Source organism: Anolis carolinensis, chromosome 3 (genome assembly GCF_035594765.1).
Source record: "Anolis carolinensis isolate JA03-04 chromosome 3, rAnoCar3.1.pri, whole genome shotgun sequence".
Taxonomy (NCBI): Eukaryota; Metazoa; Chordata; class Lepidosauria; order Squamata; family Dactyloidae; genus Anolis; species Anolis carolinensis.
Window position 1 is genome coordinate 48921543 of NC_085843.1, and position 18077 is coordinate 48939619.

Here is an 18077-nt window from a genome sequence, read left to right on the forward strand (position 1 = left end):
GGCCGCTCGGCCCAGGTACGACTCCGGTAGACATTCTGGCCGAGGTTAATTGGTGCTTAGGGTGGCGGAGTCAAACTGTCACGACCCAGGCTGCAGAGCACCAATAACCATACACAGAGGCCAGAATCTATCTAATATCTTTATTGAAGGAATATATAAAGTTAATAAAAACAAGTGTAGAAAATAGTCCAGAATTAGACCTTTCAGGAAAGGTCAGTATTAGTCCAAAAAAGCAATGTCCAATAAGAAATATTAAGGTCCAAAGTTGTAATCCAATAACCGAAACACTCACTTTGCCAAGCAAAGTGAGGGGAGATGACAAGGTCCTTTAGTCCATGAAACTTGAGCGAGGCTAGGAAATAACTTGATACTTGAAACAAGGCTTGAACGTGGAACAAGGTAACTAAGAACAAGAACAAGGTCCGTGGAATAACTTGATAAAATCCGTGGAACAAGGCAAGGGTTGATCCTGGGAAACAAGGCAAAGTCCGTAGATAAACAAAGGCTGGGAAGCAAGGCGAAGGCTGGATAGCAAGGCAAGGCTTGAGCAGGAGCGAGGCTTGAATCGGAGCGCGCTGTCCAGACACAACTCGCTCCGTAGGCTGACGAATTGACTCCGCGAAGTTACTACGCGGGTAAAACACCTAAATAGAGTCTAACTTTCCCGCCGAAGCAGTTCTCTGGGAATCAGAACCGAAAGCTAAACTCTGAGACCAGATGTGAGACTCCCCAAAGATTCTCACGAGAAGCAGTCTTAATTGGCCACATTCTTAGCTGCAATCCTCGCACTCCTGCGCGAAGCTGATTCCAAACTTCTCTGTTGTTTACAAAACTCCCGGCGCAAGAACACGGGAGAAGTAGGCTCTGGGCTTGTTTGACATACTTCTGGGAGACAACTTTCTTGCAGGTGCAAGGTTCCCAGATCTGCCTGGGAAAGATCTGGCTGAGAAGAATCCAGTTCAGACTGGGAAGGTAAAAAACCCAAGTTTTCATCTTCATCAGGAATTACAATGTCCTGAGCAGGACTACAAGGCCCATGGGTCATCACAAAGATGCAGCTTACTTGAATGTTGAATATCTGCCATTTTTGGAATCTGTTTTCCTTTAAGATGTGAGACTTTGACAAGAGGTGTAGAGCACTTTCTCAATAAAGGTTATCCTTAGATGGCCTCCTCCATAAATGCTTACTTTCCCCTTTGGCACCACATTAAAATCGTTGTTTTCCAGTTTTAAAAAAGTTCTTAGAATAACCAGTGTGATGTTCTGATGTCAAAAGTTATTTTTTTAAGTAATTTTATACCAATTTTATTGCTGTCCTATGAGAACAGAAAAGAAGAATGTTTGGGAGGACAACATAGACATGTCTAGGCGATATTATTTACCCTGTTTCCCTGAAAATAAGACATCCCCAGAAAATAAGACCTAGTAGTGGTTTTACTGAATTGCTAAATATAAGGCCTCCCCTGAAAGTAAGACCTAGCAAAGTTTGTGTTTGGAAGCATGCCCGCCAAACAGAACACCAAAGCATGCAGGATCGGTAAATGTATGTACCATAAAGTGTTGTACATGGAAATATTGGTAGTAACAATAAATTCTTGATAGGATTCACAGTTTGTCTGGTTATGCTGGTTTATGATAACAACTACTGTACAGTATATAATAAATGTTCTTTTTTTGTTCAACAATAAATGTGAATTCTTCTTCATGGAAAAATAAGACATCCCCTGAAAATAAGACCTAGAGCATCTTTGGGAGCAAAAATTAATATAAGACACTGTCTTATTTTCGGGGAAACACGGTAGTAAGAATAGTGATGTCTTCCATCTTAATTGCACCTATTTGACATGTAGTAACTGGATCACATTAACTACCCCATACAATAGTTTTTGGACATGATACAAGATAGCATTACTAATTGAAAAAGGCTAAACAGTAGGAAAAGGGGAGGGGCATCTTGCTGGTGGATGGATAGATTAAATCAAGGAAGCCAAGCTTTGTTTGCAAGACTTATGGTTGTCAATGCATGGAACTCTTGGAGCTCTCTCATTTATGTGGGTTCCATTAGTTGAAAATAAATTGATGGCAAGTAACAGTAGTCAAGCATTTTGGAAACTAGGTGGACTTTAGTTCATGAAAATTTAGGCCATGGCCAAGGAGCCCCTTTTCTCTGAAGCAACAACAATCCACAGGAAAAAAAAATATGTTGGGATCACACTGATTGATAATATCTGTTCTTAAAGCACTTTGCTCTCCTGGCAAATGACGATAATAACATTTGTTCAATAACAATTGTTTCCTATTTATTTTATCTCTAGATCAGGGGTGAGCAATTGGCAACATTCTACCGCCCAGAAAGTAAGTACTCGGGTTTTGAACACGTGTTTAAGAAATTAAACAGTGTAGGAATGTCATCTGATTTTTTAAAAAAGAAAACAGAAATGTAGCCCCCCCTTTTTTTTTTCTAAAATTGAAATCCAGGAATTCATAGTAAATGTGAGTTTGTGTATGCTGGAGGTAATAAAACACCTGTGGAGTTTCATTCTGTCCATCTCTGCTTTAATTGCAAGTTTGAAGTCTGGGTTTGATTTTTGCAAAAATAGGCCATTCAGTGATCAAGGATAGATCAGTTATATATGTTATTTTAAGCATTTTTAATTTCAGGGACAATTATACTATTGTATTCAATAGGCCGTAGAAAAAATTAAGTAATTTCTGTCTTCTGGGACAATCTTGGGCTGACAATAATCTTTATGGTTTGGGATTTCCTTTGTGCAAAATTTACAGATTTTTGTTGTTGCGCAAAAATCACCAAACCCAATGTGTGAATTTTGACATATACCCCAATAAGATTTTCCTGTGAATATTTATGCAAAGAAATATAATTTTCTGCACAAAGAAACTCTACACCTTTTTTGCAGAATCAGTTCTAATAGTCTTTGAACTGTTCCCATTGCACAATGGGAAGAAATCTGCTTAGATTAGCTAGTGCATTTCTTGAGAAGGAAATTAATGAAAAATTACATTCCTATTCACCATCTCAAAAACAAGACACCTCGAAATACAACGTTATCCTACAATTCACTCAAATATAGAATTGTAAAGAACTTGGAATGCTGTGATCCAAACCACAACTTCCATCTTTTTAGTTTGTAAATAGTCTTTGAGAAAAGTCTTCAACCACTACTAACCTTCTGGACTTCCAATGCCAGGCAAGTCCAGTCGAACAGGAATTATCTTTGGTTTCTATATAAGATTTCTTTCAAAGTAGTTTTAAAGCTGTTATGCATAATTGATTGGGATTAAATCTTCAATAATTGCATTGAATTTTCATGGAGTTTTTCTACCTTGTAGTATCTTTGGAATAAAAGGCAGGCTACAAACAAATGCAGTTAAAGAAACTGAAAAATACACTATTACCTTCCTCTCCTTTGTGAAATATGTACAAAGCTAAAGCAGCCAGACTTGAAAATTTGGCATCCCAGTGTCTTTTATGCCTTTCAGAATAGCATGCAGAATTGAATGTGTGGTATGTCCCAATATTATTTACAAATGACAGAAAATATAGTTGTTCTTTACATTTCAGTAGCTCTTCAGCACACTTCAGTATACTTTAAAATGGAGAGAGTAGTGAACAATCTTCTCTAATTGAAGCAACAAGCAGAATTCACCCTTGCATCTTCCTCTTTAGTTTGAAGAAAAAAAGAATATGTCTTTCTTTAACTCTGACCCCAAAATCCTTTTGAAACAGCCCTCCATCATGCATGCTGTGTGGTTTCAACAGACAGTAAACCTATAAATGACAGCTGAATATCCCCAAGAACCATGGAAGTAAACCAGTGATAGAAACAGCAGGAACAATTCAAGTTGGATATCATTAAGAATGCGAGTTTTATCCAGAACTGGCTATTTGCTGATATTTTCATGATTTCCAATTTAAAACCAGTCAATTAATAGATAATGTGGTTTGGAAATAAAATAATAAAATTCTTGATTTATGCACATGTGGATAAAATTTTAGGGATTCAGAAATGGTAGATTTCAGAAGTATTTCCAGTTCAAGCCCACTGATACAACAAGGTGTACCATTTCAGTCTGCTGAAGTCATGGCATTGTCTCCCTGAACACTGTGGTTTACAAATATGAATAATTTACTGGTTGTTTCCCCTACATACTTTCTCCTACACAAATTATTTCCATCCCCTTCTTGTCAGCCTCAAGCACAATGAAACAGTAATATCTACACTAGTGCTAATGAGCTTACATCCTCCTCTGGTTTTAAACTCATTTTAAACCCAAGGTTTTGGACTTTGGTTCAGATGGAAAGCCCATTTATTCTCAAAGAGAGACAGACATAATCATCATTTAAAAACTTGTCATTATAATGAACAAGGGAAGAAATAAGGATGCATCCCAAAGACAGCAACAAAGCATGTGTTCCTAAAGTTGGATCCCGATTTTTTTTTCCAAATCTGGTTTGCAAGGAGCCAACATTATCTCTGCCTGAAACCCTTAAGAACTGCTGGCAGTTGGTGTGGATGACAGTGAGCTAATTACAGCAGTCATTCGACTTGTGAAAGGCAGCTTATGTTCATACCAAAAGATTCCTTTCACTGCTTTAAAAATAATTATTGAAAAGTGACTGATTAAAATATAAATGTAATCTGTACCAGAATCAAGAAAGCAAAAAATAAAATAAAATAAATGCCGGCTCCGTTATTGAAGTTTATGAGAGAATGCTAAGGCAATGAATTGAACTGGTACCTCATTTGGGATTATTTTCTCAGTCACTGGCATGCTGAAATCACAGTGAATCTCCACATGGTGGGGACATTTGACCTGCATCAATTAGTTATCATATGCCTTACCCTAAGTAACACAATTTATCCTGCTTTTCTAAAATAACCCAATAATGTAATAAGAGTATTGTCATCTGGTGCATCATCCACTATGCATCATCCAAAGCATGTGTAACAGGAATCTTAGGTTAAAATTATTTATATCTGCACTTATTAATATGTGGAAACTACTTAAATGCCATGGAAAAATATTTCAGATTATAAAAGTATATCACCCACAATCCAGATATTTGGCAAATCAAGCAAACACATTTACCTTTATTATGCAAGGTAATCTGTATCAACAGTAACTCAAAATGAAAAACTTCAATTTCCCCTTTAGGGAAAAATCTACTGTTTGTATTGCTAGAACTTAGCACATTATGACAAATAAGGTTATTCTTTTCCCAAAGAAACAGATACAACTTTTTTCAAGTCTTAATTTCAACATCTTTGTAATTCCAGAAAAGTGTATGGATGTGTGTTGGTTCCACACATCCATACACTTCAATGGACTGCAGTGAAATTCAAGGATATTTGCAAGGCAATAATATAGGTTAAATGGTTCTTGAATCTGTAAATTATGATATACACAAAGCAAAATGTATGTGGGAATAAAAATTATCTATATTCTTCCTTCTACAAGCACCCTGTAACATGTAAGATTTTTGCAGGATTTTTCAGGGTGGGTGATTTGTTGCTACTTATTTATGTATACATTATGGACTGTTAGAAGTTTTCTCAGTATTTTCATCTGGCAGTGGCAAGACAGCTGTATTTGTTTCAGTGGTATTGGCATTTTCAGAGTCAAAAGCACACAGATTTTCAGAGTTCAAAATCTTTTCCAGGAAACTATCAATGTCTTCCAGCTTATTTATAATATGATGCTGAAATAGAAAGTAACAGAGAGATATTATTACAATGCTATTTGATTTTCAGGCCAAAAATTAAATTACTCTTTAAATCAATTTGCGCAGAACAATATATATTTTACTTGTTAGAGATTTCCAAGGAAGTGTAAGGTTTATAACTTAGCAGACAAATGTTAATATTTGTGGCAAAGAAGTATCATTTTAAATATTTTGTCCCCTTTCCGTCAATACACTACATACACAGAACCAATGTGAATATATGATTATTAGTTTCACTAATTAAAACTGGGAGATTTTATCAGTCAAAACATTACAAATATTCATATAAATTCTATATTCTCTAATATAAGAGGAAATTGTAGCAATGAAAAATAATTCTTCTCCCACCTTCAATGAAAGATAATTCTTCCCCACCTTCTACACTGCCATATAAAACCACATTATCTGCTTTGAAGTGGATTGTCTGGCAGTGTAGACTCATATAATCCAGTCTGAACCAGATAATGTGCATTATATGGCAGTGTAGAAGGGGTCTAAAACAGTGGAAACCTCTTAACTGCATCTAACATTTAAACAGGGCAGTTACACTTACGGGATAAATTTTGAATAGCAATTGGGCTACTTTTCTCCGAAGAGCCTCAAGTTTGTCTTCTTCGGCCTTTATCTGTACTTCACACAGACTAATCTCTCTTTCAGTGGCATGTAGAGCTTCCAAGCCGTGTTGCTTTACACCCTGGATCTTTTTTAAAAGTTGCTGTTCATATTGCAGAAGATACTGAAAGATAAATTAACACCCTTCACATGTACTCCAGAATTAAAATATTTTACTCTTCAGTTTCTCTCCATAATAAAAAAATTATAATTCTCTTCTTTAAAATGCTGTTTGGGTTTTCTATAAAAGAAGCTTTGTAACCTTTTTTCACGACCAAATAATGGAAGAAGTACATGGTTACAGAATGGCCACGGTTAGTGCTGCTGAACAAAGCGCTGGCTTTGACCTATATTTTTTATTTTTATCCCACGTTTCTCCCCATAGGGATTCAAGACAGCTCGACCAATCTTTCCTTACTGCTTGCATCCAGGTTATATAAAGGACTCCCCCCCCCCCCACTCTCTATGGACCTCTTCACATGTATTTTTTTCAGCTGCGGCAACTGGATTTTCAGGGTTCAGCCACAGAGCCCTAGGACTCCCATCACACCCTGTATAACGACTTCCAGAGCGGCTCCATGGCTGAAGTGCTGCTGCTGCTGAAAAAATTGCAACGGTAGACAACGGCAGGCTCCCTGTCGTTCCATAAGGAAAGATGGGTCGAGCTGCTCTGAATCCCTATGGAGAGAAAAGTGGGATAAAAATAAAGATGACAACATCAAAAAGCCAGAACCCTATTCCACAAATCAAAACAACCCTATCCTCCTGCCATCTTGTGCCTGCTTTTTTCTCCCACTCCCACCTTCTACTGCCTAATGCAATTGTCACAATGTGCTTTTTTGTTTAGGCTTAAATTATGCCCAGTATTTCAAGATTTTGTATGTGGGGATAGTAAAAACTAATGCCTAAAACCTGATATGATCTGTGATCATATCATTTGCTTAGATACAAAAGGTTTGGTTGCCTGTGGGTCAATTACACTGAAATCTTGGTGTTCCTATTTCTTTAAATTTGATTATTTCACCTTTCCAAGAGCCATGAATTTGGGAAATATTCATAGTTTGGGGCTTCTTTTTATACACCAACTCTGATAAGTCCTTCTATACAACTTTATCCTGGATTTGTTTTGATAGCTCTGTGGTCTTCATGCAGTTGTTTACATCTCCTCTTCAATAAACTACCTTAGCAGACAGGCAAAACTGTCCATCATATGATGCTACCTCTTCACTTGCAGCACAGAGCCTACTGGCCTCCATCCCACAACGTAGATCTACTTCCAACAGAGCTCCATGGCACAAGTGAAGAGAGAGAATTGTAAGGTGCAGTGGCAATACGGGGGACTTTCTATGTTTTACAGGAAACAACAGGGAACCTGGTGGTGGACACTTCCCCCCACCCCCGCTGGATTCGCCATGATACATGATGTACCCCGTCTTAATGTGGTGAGGTCCTTAGAAATCTTGCAGAAACAATTGTATTTATTTGATATCTTGTGCCACTGGAATTGCACACAGGAGGATGTGTGAATTCTTTGGGCAGAAGGTTTGTACCAGTGTCTATTCAAACAACACATCACAGAAAAGAATCTGAAGAATTATGCAACCAACTTCTGTTCACTTGTTTGTGCTCTAATAAAATATTGTGCACTTTCACAGTTTTGAGTACCATCTGTGTATCAAGTGCACACCATGCCAATTAAATCCATTTCAATCCCAGATTATGGCACAACAAAATGCTAAAGGGGTGGGGAATAATTTAGGAAAGCACTGTAGCTACATGCCTGCTTCTATAAATACACTGAAATTGGCAACAGCTGCACTTGCTTATAGGTATTTAATTTGTACAAATTTAAAGGCACTTTATCTGCATTCTGAAATGAAAGGGCATGATTGAAGTATAATGATCAAAGAAGAGAGGTAGCATCTGAATTCCAAGAAGTCCTGTAAGATATCTTTTTGTTTCCTGTTTACACTTCTAGAAAAAAAATTAGTATGTTGTCTCTATGTGTCTAATTAAGACTCTTTGTCTTATTCTTTGAATATAATTAAAAAGTCAGCCTATCATGAATAAGCTTCCATTTGTAAGTCCCATGCTATTCTTTCGTCTGATCTGATGGGAAATAAATTCAGAAGGTATTAGCCATATTCAATAGATTTTACCTCATCGATGTAGAGATTAACAGTCTTGTTCTTCTCCAAAGGTGTTTTCAGCTTTTTTAAAAAATGAAACACACAGTTTTAAAAAATGGCAAGAGGCATGAAAATCTGTTGCACTACATGCAAATTTCATTATGTGCACTACCTTTCAGTGAAATGTTTTAAAAACAAATGTGAGGATACTAAGACCATTCCCGATTAGGACCTTAATGAAAGGCACTGGGAAGGTCCAGATCATTTGTTCCATGTGGTGGTTCTGTTTAAGTTTCTACTTCCACAGTCCAGTTCAGGGTCTTTAACCCACAATCTATGTTACAAAAAAAATCTCTTTGAGTCTCCTTTGGGGGAGATAAAGAAGGATATAATAATAAACAATAATAATCTGTGCAAACAGTTCCTCCATTAAACAGTGAACCCAGAAATACTAAGCCTATGTGTGAATAATTTGAGAACTAAGGCCCCTTCTACACTGCAATATAATCCAGATTATTAAAGCAGATAATCCACATTATCTGCTTTGAACTGGGTTATATAATAATAAGTTTATTTTTATATCCTACCCCATCTCCCCGAAGGGACTCGGGATGGCTCAAATGGGGCCAAGCCCAACAACATACAATAAAATACAACAGTATAAAATACACAGTATAAAATACAACAATATAAAATACATAACAATCACAGTAGGTCAACAACACAGCTTCAACAGAGTAAAAAGCATGGCCATTAAAAGAGGCAATATCATGGTGCTTCAGTCCATAGTCTTGGTGGAGAGGTAATTTTAATCGTGCAGCGAATTAGGAGAGCTAATCATGGCTGTCCGTGATAAGGAACAAGGATTATGCTATAGGAACAGGTGGGGACTCAATCAACCTCAGTCAAAGGTAGCTTGAAAAAGCCAAGTTTTCAAAGCTTTTCTGAAGGACATCAATGTAGGGGTTAATCTAATTTCTCTCAGGAGAGAGTTCCAGAGCCAGTGGGCCACGACCGAAAAGGCCCTCTCTCTCGTCCTCACCAACTGTGTTCGAGATGAGGGTGGCAATGAGAATAGGGCCTTTCCGGTGGATTGCAGAGTTCATGCAGGTTTGTAGTAGGGGATGTGATCACAAAGATAGGCTGGACCCGAGCCGTTTAGTCTACTCTGCCAGATAATCCAGGATTTATCCAAGCAGATAATCTGGATTTTAGATGGAAGTGTAGAAAGTGCCTAAGGCTGGATCTACACTGCCCTATATCCCAGGAGTTGACCCCAGACTATCTGCTTATCCCAGATTATGTGGCAGTGTAGACTCATATAATCCAGTTCAAATCAGATAAACTGAGATCAGATCTTGGGATATAGGGCAGTGTAGATCCAGTATTAATGAATCTATATTTTGCACAGTTGAAGATTCTAGTCCTTTTTACTCTAAGTTATGCACACACAGCTCTAATTGAAATCAGGACCAGCACAACTGAGCAGAGCGCATTTAACTTTCCCCTGTCTATTAAAAAAAATTGCTCATGCAAATTTTTCCCCCAGTAAAAAAGGTGCAAATTGATGTCTACCCCATTTTTAATTCTCATGTGTGGACCCTTTTTCTCAATATCTATGGCAGTGGTCCAAATCTGAACTGGGATTATGTGTGCTATTTAAATTCTCTGTCTCTCAGAGACCTCAAGGAATCTTAATTACATATGTGCATTTACTGCGAGAATGAGTAGAGTGAGGTTTATACTTTCAGATGAAGCACAAAGAGAATTTAGGTACTTGGATCAGAATTCCTTATCCTATCGTTCTCAACTCTAATGCTGGAAACAATTCATTTAAAAATCTATATACTAATATTTGCCAACTAGAAGATATTTTAAATAAGTGAATACAATGCAACTATGGATTTAAACAAATTATTAGGACAGTAACTGCAAACATAATTATCACAATTTCTGCCCTATATATAAAACTGGTATGATTAAGAACCCCTGCTCTTTACTGACTATAAAATTTTTGATAATATATAATTATGCAGTAATTTTAATGTGCTTACCTTGAACATATACATAATATCTTCAGAACTCATGGATATAATACGTTCTTTTGAATTAATACTTTCTGGAAGGAAATACAGGAGAATCTCTCTGGAAAAGATAACAAAAGCCATGTATTTTTTTTTTTTACAGCATTTATACCCCGCCCTTCTCACCCGAGGGGACTCAGGGCGGCTCACAGAAAATTTAATGCCCAAAACATAGTTATAAAATCAGCACAATACATATACTGTATATACTCGAAGATAAGCCGAGTTTTTCAGCCCTTTTTATTAGCTGAAAAAATCTCCCCCAGGCTTATAATTGGGTCAAAGTCAAGCCAGCAGCCGAGCCTGGAGGCTGTTGCTTGCAATATATGATATATTTATCTCTCATCTTACTCTCCCTTATCAGTGTTTACTTTTCCAAAGCCTCCCTCACTCTTAATCAAGGGAATGTTTTGAAAAGGGAAAGAAGTCCTTGCAAGTCAGGAAGAATATATATATACCCATTACCCCTGAAATATTTGTCAATCTCTGCTACAGATATATAGACATTTCCCCCTGCAAGCCTTTGCAATCCCTATGTACCTTTAATTTGTATCTATTTATCTATCTATATCCATTAATTTTATGTATGAATTCCTCCCTCATATGTTTACAAGTCTTTGCATATCCTATATATAGATCACTAGAGATTTCAATGTACCTGTATATCTGTATCTATATGTATACATTATTTTATATGTGAATTTTCACCTCACATATTTGCAAGTCTTTGCAAATCTTATACAGATATAATTATCTATATATAGAGAGATGTCCAGATAGATAGATATGAATATAGGGCTTGCAAATATTGCAGGGCAAATGCACACACACACACACACACACTTCTAGAAAGATATAAACATAAATATATAGGGGTTGCAAATAATGCAGGAGGAAAATGAACATATATAGAGAATTTGCAAACGTTTCAGGGGGAAATGTGTATGTGAAGTTAGTATATATAATTATAGATCTATATCTAGCTCTCCACTGTTTATGTAGGCATTGAATGTTTGATACTATGTTGGAAGTTGGCCTGAGTCCCCATGGGGGGATAGGGCAGGGTACAAATGAAGTTGTTGTTGTTGTTGTTATTATTATTATTATTATTATTATTATTATTATTATTATTATTATTATTATTATTATTATTATTATTATTACGTTATCCTTAATACCATATTGTTTTTGTTTACCCTACTTTTCTACTTACAGAGCAAGTTTACTGTTTTTCTTTGAAATATAGTAAATATACTGATGCCTCTATATAATTTCATTGGGATCTATTTTCATTTTGAAATTTACCAGAAGCTGCTGCGTTTTCCACCCTTGGCTTATACTCGAGTCAATAGGTTTCCCCAGTTTTTTTGTGGTAAAATTAGGTGCCTTGGCTTATATTTGGGTCGGCTTATGGACAGGTTGCTTACCTGTAACCATGTTTCTTCGAGCATACTCTGTGAATTCACACTAGTGGAGATTACTGCGCCAGGAAGGCTCTCCTGTTCTATAGGGACAGGACCAGGGGCACACAAAAGACTCCCAGACTCTTTGTTTCCTATGCCCCGGATAAGCTGGGGAATCTGGTCTCTTCTCAAAGACTGTCCCACTGGATTGCGCAAGCCATAAAACTTGCTTACCAGCTGGTTAAGCACTCACCTCCTCCCTCGGTTCGAGCGAGGTCCACGAGGGGCCTGTCAGCCTCGACGGCTTTCCTCGGGCATTCCCCTCGACTCCATCTGTAAAGTGGCTATCTGGTCAACCCCCTTGACCTTTGTTTCTCATACAGAATGGACACTAGAACTCACAAGGACTCTGCCTTTGCCATATCAGTCCTTTCCTCCTGCCTCACATAAGTGCCTTTCTTTCCTATGCCCTCCTCCCTTCCCGCCTGGTGGAAGAAGGAGTCAAAACTTTTGAATTATTTAACTTGTTTTATTGTTAAACCTTGTTGTATTGAACATCTTCATATTATAGTACCTGCTTCTGCAACAATCCTGTTTGTATTGCACTGCAATCACCTTTTGCAATGCTGGTTGCTACCTAGGTACCAACCTGCCTTTGTTCCCCTATGTTTAGGGATGAGTTTATGGTTTATATCTCCTCTTGGAGATGTTTTTACATGTATGTACTTACCCCCTCGTTCATACCTGGGTGGCCATGGTACTGAGGGGTCTTGTTTGTCTCTATGCACCCGTTTCTTCTCTCTTATGCACTGACTGTTGTTGTTCATGTGCTTAATAAATATTGGGTTTGGACACTCAGCTCATTTGTCGGGTTTGCTCTGTCCCACCATTCTGCACCTAAGCTTGCTAGTCTCCACTAGTGTGCATTCACAGAGTACACAAAGGACAGGTTGCTTACCTGTAACCATGTTTCTTCCAGTGTACTCTGTGAATTTACACAAACCCACCCTTCCTTCCCCACTGGCAAACCTCTCCCTTTCTCGTCACCTTTGCTGTGCAGGAACTGGGGAGTGAGTGCCCAGGGCTGCCTTATATGCCCTGCGGGGAGAGGGGAGGTGTTACCGCCAAAATTCAAACTTTTAGCTTGGAAGAGTTTCCGTTGGAGCCTGCGCAGGCGTAGTCATCTCCACTAGTGTGCATTCACAGAGTACACGAGGGAAAAACTCGAGTATATACGGTAAATCAGTTAATACTATTTAAAATACATTATAAAACTTAAAACATATATATAATTAAATCTATTCAACCAGAACCTCATGCAAAAACCTTAATTCAGACCATGTCCACTTAAATGCTTATTCATTAAACGCTTGGGCACACAGCCATGTCTTTACAGCTTTTCTAAAGCCCAGCAGGGCAGGGGCTTGTCGAATGTTGCTAGGGAGGGTGTTCCACAGCTGGGGAGCCACCACCAAGAAGGTCCTGTCCCTCGTTCCCACCAACCCTGCTTGCGAGGCAGGTGGGTCCATCCGGATGATCTTAGAGTTCTTCTTGTCTCATAGGAGAAGATATGTTCGGACAAGTCTTTCGGTGTGAGTTCGAGACTTCCCGAACTTCTCAGAGATGAATTACATAGAACTGTAGGGTGGAGGAAGAATCTCCCACATTGACCAGTGGTAGTGTCTCATTAAAGTTCCATTCACTGGAATTCAAATTCCAAGATGAATCAGTTTATTATATATGCACATTCACAGATTGTTCATGTGACTGGAGGAAGTCTCTATACCAGAAGAGATAGAAAATGACAGTATTGGCTGACATAAACTCAGCAGGGATGGAGCCAGCCTATTTCTTCCTAGTTCGGCATTTCGGCTGAACCTCGAGCCATTTCTGCTATCCAAATTCTGGGTGTCTGAATAGACGTTTTCGGTCCACAGCCAGAAAACGTGGCTTGATCCGGTTCATTGGCAGCAATGGAGGTGGCTCCCCAGGCTCCCCTTCCTGTCATTTTTAGGGCTATCGGAATGAAAATGGCTACACTTGGAGGACACATCTACCATTGCTGCCCCCCCCCCCCCAAGTTTCATAACTTTTGGGTTATCTCCTGATTTTTAGGAATTTCTTTTCTTTCTAGAAATAAAATCTCCTTTAAAAATTCCCCCGCTGGCCCTGCCCTGTAACTTCTCCAGGAGGAGCAGAAGGGCACCATTACTTCCTACCAAATGTCAAAGATGCACTTCCACATCACAAAGCCCACTATTACACTTTCTTTACTTATAAAAAAACAGCAACTTCTTTCGAAGCTTTTGCATTTCTTGTTCTCACAACACAATTGAAGAGGCCAGCAGCCCAACCATTCACAAGCTAGCAAGCAGCATGTACCCTTATTAGAAAAACACTCCTGTATGACTGAGAAATTATTAGGTATTGGGTAATAAGTTTAGGTAGGTAGGTAGGTAGTTTTTCTGAGAAGGAGGCTTTGCTGTTTGCTGGAATTTCTATGATTATTAATAACAATAATCTTTTAAAAGTACCAGCAAAAGTTCTGAGAAAACAACAAGCTGAAAATCTGTAAAGACATCATGCAATAGATGGAAGTCACTTTTATGTATTCACTTGTTTTGTTACTGGGGGGAGCTTTGTTAGTGTTTTTTTTTCCGTTGTTTTGTTTTTTTCTTTTTTTCTCTCTTTCTCTTTGCCTTTCTTCTTTCTATTTTATTTTAACTTATTTCTTTTGTCCTCTCTATTTCACAAGGTTTTTAAGAATTTCTTTTTTTGTTTTTGTTTTTTGGATGTTTTATTTGTTCTTTCACTTTTGTTTAAGTTTATCACAATTTTTAAAAAGCACGAATAAAAATATTAAAAAGGGTTTGATGAAAGAGAGGAGACAGGAGAGATAAGAGAAAAAACTGAAGGCTTTAGTAGAGGCTAAAGGGTGACTCAAAGCTCTGAGCCATCCTAAAAGTAAAGCACACCAACCCACAAGTCCCCAAATGCTGCACACCCACCCACCCACACTTTCCAATTCCCAGTCCCACTAAAAAAATCAAGAAAATAAAGGAAAATAAAGAAAAATCAAAAAGATACAATGCTAGAAGCCAAGCCAAAAGCTAAAGCGGAGAGCAAGCAGCAAGGCAATCCAACTAAAGCACCTCTCTCTAGAGCCAGGATGCAACTAAGAAATGGAGATACTCACCCCATTAGACACAGATTGCATAATACATGTCACGGCTTTCTACTACAGTAGAGCCTCGGTTATCCAAGATAAACGGACGGGCCCGATCTCGAATAACCGAATGGCTCAGATAGGGCGAGCCCTCACCGAGGTATGTCTTCCCAGATCTCCCTTGGCAAGGCCCTTGCTGGAGGAAAGAGTTTCTTTCAGCAATGGCCTGGCCGAGGGAGATCCGGGGAGACGTCCCTTGGCGAGGGCTCGCCCCTTGGGAAGCAGCCCACGAGTGCTGCTAGGCAGTAGCGCTCGTGGGCTGTCTCCCAAAGGGCAAGCCCTTGCCGAGGGAGGTGTCCCCAGATCTCCCTCGGGGAGGGCTCGCCACTTGGGAAGCAGCGCTCGCCGAGGGAGATCTGGGGAGGTCTCACCCTTTGGGAAGCCTCTTGCCACCGCTCTTGTCTAGGCAGCAGCGATGGCAAGGGGCTTTACTGGGCCGAAGTCTCGCCCAGTCTACGGGCGAGGTGTCTATGGACAACGCCAGCTCTTCGGCTTAGAAATGGAGATGAGCACCAACCCCCAGAGTCGGACAAGACTGGACTTAACGTCAGGGGAAACCTTTACCTTTAACTTTTTATAAGAATTGGATTTTTGAAAAAAAAATTGCTTGTTGTGCAAACATGGATTGGTGAGAAAGCTTCAGTGGAGACACCTTTTCCCCAGGATAACTTTTCCAGGAGTGAGTTTTCCTTTTGAGAGGTAGATTTCTCTCACTTCCTGTTGTCTCACACCCATTCTTAACTATGAGTCATTTGTAAGTCAGATGTTTGTAACTTGGGGACTGCCTGTAGATGTTTTTTGGTCTGAGCAAAAACAAAGTTATAAATGAGCTTATTCACAGTAAATTCTCCTGTTATTCAAGGATGACTCCTCTCAGGTATGTTTAGAGAGTAGCAATGTTACAAACCATTACTATTACCATTACTATGATTCACTATCCTGGAGCAACAGTATAGTGCAATTTTTGCTATCTTGCCACAAAGGAGTTACATACAAAAAGAATGAAAGCAACTGAAGTAAGCAGAAAGAATAGGGTGGAAACATCATGTGGAGGAGTTAATTTCCCTTCTTTGGACTACAGTCCTGATCCGTATTGATTCTATGCTTTTCACCAGTACTTTTTGTTAAGAGTGAGCAAATCACGATTCTACCCTCCACTGGGTGATACTTAAATAACATTTATGAGGTTTTAAGAATATAAGCCTGCAGAGAGGAACTTTTTAAAAATGGATTGCATGTAGACTAAGGAATGGGACAAAGATGCTATAAATAAAACACATTTTAAAGTAAAGTGTCATATATACTTTGTAATTTCATTCTCAGTGGAAATGTACTTCTTTGAGTCAGCTAATCAGACTAATGTTATCAATTCTATATCTGAAAATGTAACTCTAATTTTCCCCCAAAAACCATTCATGCAAACAGTAGCCTGCCACTGCTTTTTTCCAGACTCTCAGATTGTCCTATGCTCTGCAGTAGACACGTGAGAATCTCAAACTGGATCATCTGAATGTTGACTCCATACAGTGTATATAATTCATTAAATATTTCACAGCTGAAGAGGTCCATCACTCAAGACGTCTTGGTTCATATTTCACATGAAATTAGGCATACAAAAAATCCTTTCCAGATTAAAAAGATACATATTTTACTGTGTGACTACACTTTTTGAATACTTACTTGATGTGAGAAGTTAGTGTTCCTATCATTTCCATTGTAGGAATGCTCTTGGAATCTTTCTGTGTATTTGAGGTGCCGGCATCAGACTCCTGCACAGCATCTGGAACGTGCTCTTTATTGCCATGGGAAGCCCCGATTGACCAACTAAATATGTACAAAAATGTGAATTTTGGGGGAAATGATTAATGCCAAACTCACAAACAAACTCAATGCATGAAGATATAATGCCCCAAGAACACTGCCCTCTCTCAGATATCTTCTTTTCCTTCCATTTCTCCACCAAAATGATATGATGAAATAGTTGGATATCACTTCCTGTCATCATTTTAAAGAGAAAAAATAGAGGTAGGAGTGTGGCTTGTGGAAGTCTGTGGTCTGAAAATTATGCCTTCCTGCCACCATGCAGCTGTCTGTCCCACTGTACAATTTTTCTATTTCTTGGGACACTTCCAGAGATGCAAATCTAATTTCTACCTTTGTCTGAAGCAGTCCCAAGGCTAGCCAGAGAGATATGAATGCTTGGTCACTCCTACCACACTGGTCTTAGAATATAATGTATGATTATATGTACATGTAGTCTGGTAAATCTCACTCCTTTTAGAGCATGCAGGTGATCATTTCAAAGAAAATAGTTAAATCATTATTTTTGATTTGTTCATTGTTATATATTTACCAGTAATGCCATGTAAAGTTGAATACATTATAAATGCAGTAGAGCCCTAGTTGTGCATTGAGTGCTCAATTATACTCACCTTTCCAAGTCTCTTTTAGCAAATGTTTTCTCAAAATATGAGCAACTTGCTGAGCTAAGAAGATAGTCTTCCTTTTCATCAGATTGCTCCTGTTCTTCTTTATGTGCATTAAACATGGCAAAAAGAACAAAAAACAACAAGCAGTTATTAAAGTACAGATATAAGCAAATATGTAGGTATAGGTTGGACAAAGGGACCCCATGTGAGCTACTGTGGCATTCCCAAAAAGGAAGCTTGGGGAACGGATTCAATGCTGATGAAACTATAGTTTAAGCTAGAACATGGCTTGAGTTTGAAACCTATTATTTGAATAAGAATATGCCTACAAGTATCACATACATGACAACATTTTGAGGGAAGTTATAGGATATAATCTGCAGCAGGTCCAAGTAGACATTGGACTATGAGAGTACCAATAAGAAACAGTTATGGCTGAATCATTGCT

The 18077-nt window shown here is 38.5% G+C and overlaps 1 protein-coding gene across 10 annotated transcripts in view; it reads right to left on the minus strand.

Annotated features, from left to right (window-relative positions):
• Positions 1 to 5085: 5085 nt before the first annotated feature.
• Positions 5086 to 18077, minus strand: part of morc1 (MORC family CW-type zinc finger 1) — an 86273-nt gene continuing 73281 nt past the window's right edge. For 7 of the 10 annotated variants that reach the window (XM_008107781.3, XM_008107779.3, XM_008107780.3 and 4 more), the window contains 6 exons: positions 17633 to 17729; positions 16881 to 17024; positions 10542 to 10632; positions 8518 to 8568; positions 6300 to 6482; positions 5086 to 5722 (listed from right to left, as the gene is read on the minus strand). In XM_008107781.3, coding sequence (XP_008105988.2) covers positions 5555 to 5722; positions 6300 to 6482; positions 8518 to 8568; positions 10542 to 10632; positions 16881 to 17024; positions 17633 to 17729 — 734 coding nt within the window. In that variant the 3' untranslated portion in view covers positions 5086 to 5554. The remainder of the gene's footprint in view (positions 5723 to 6299; positions 6483 to 8517; positions 8569 to 10541; positions 10633 to 16880; positions 17025 to 17632; positions 17730 to 18077) is intronic. The other 3 variants (XM_062974872.1, XM_016992551.2, XM_062974873.1) reach the window with 1 other exon arrangement.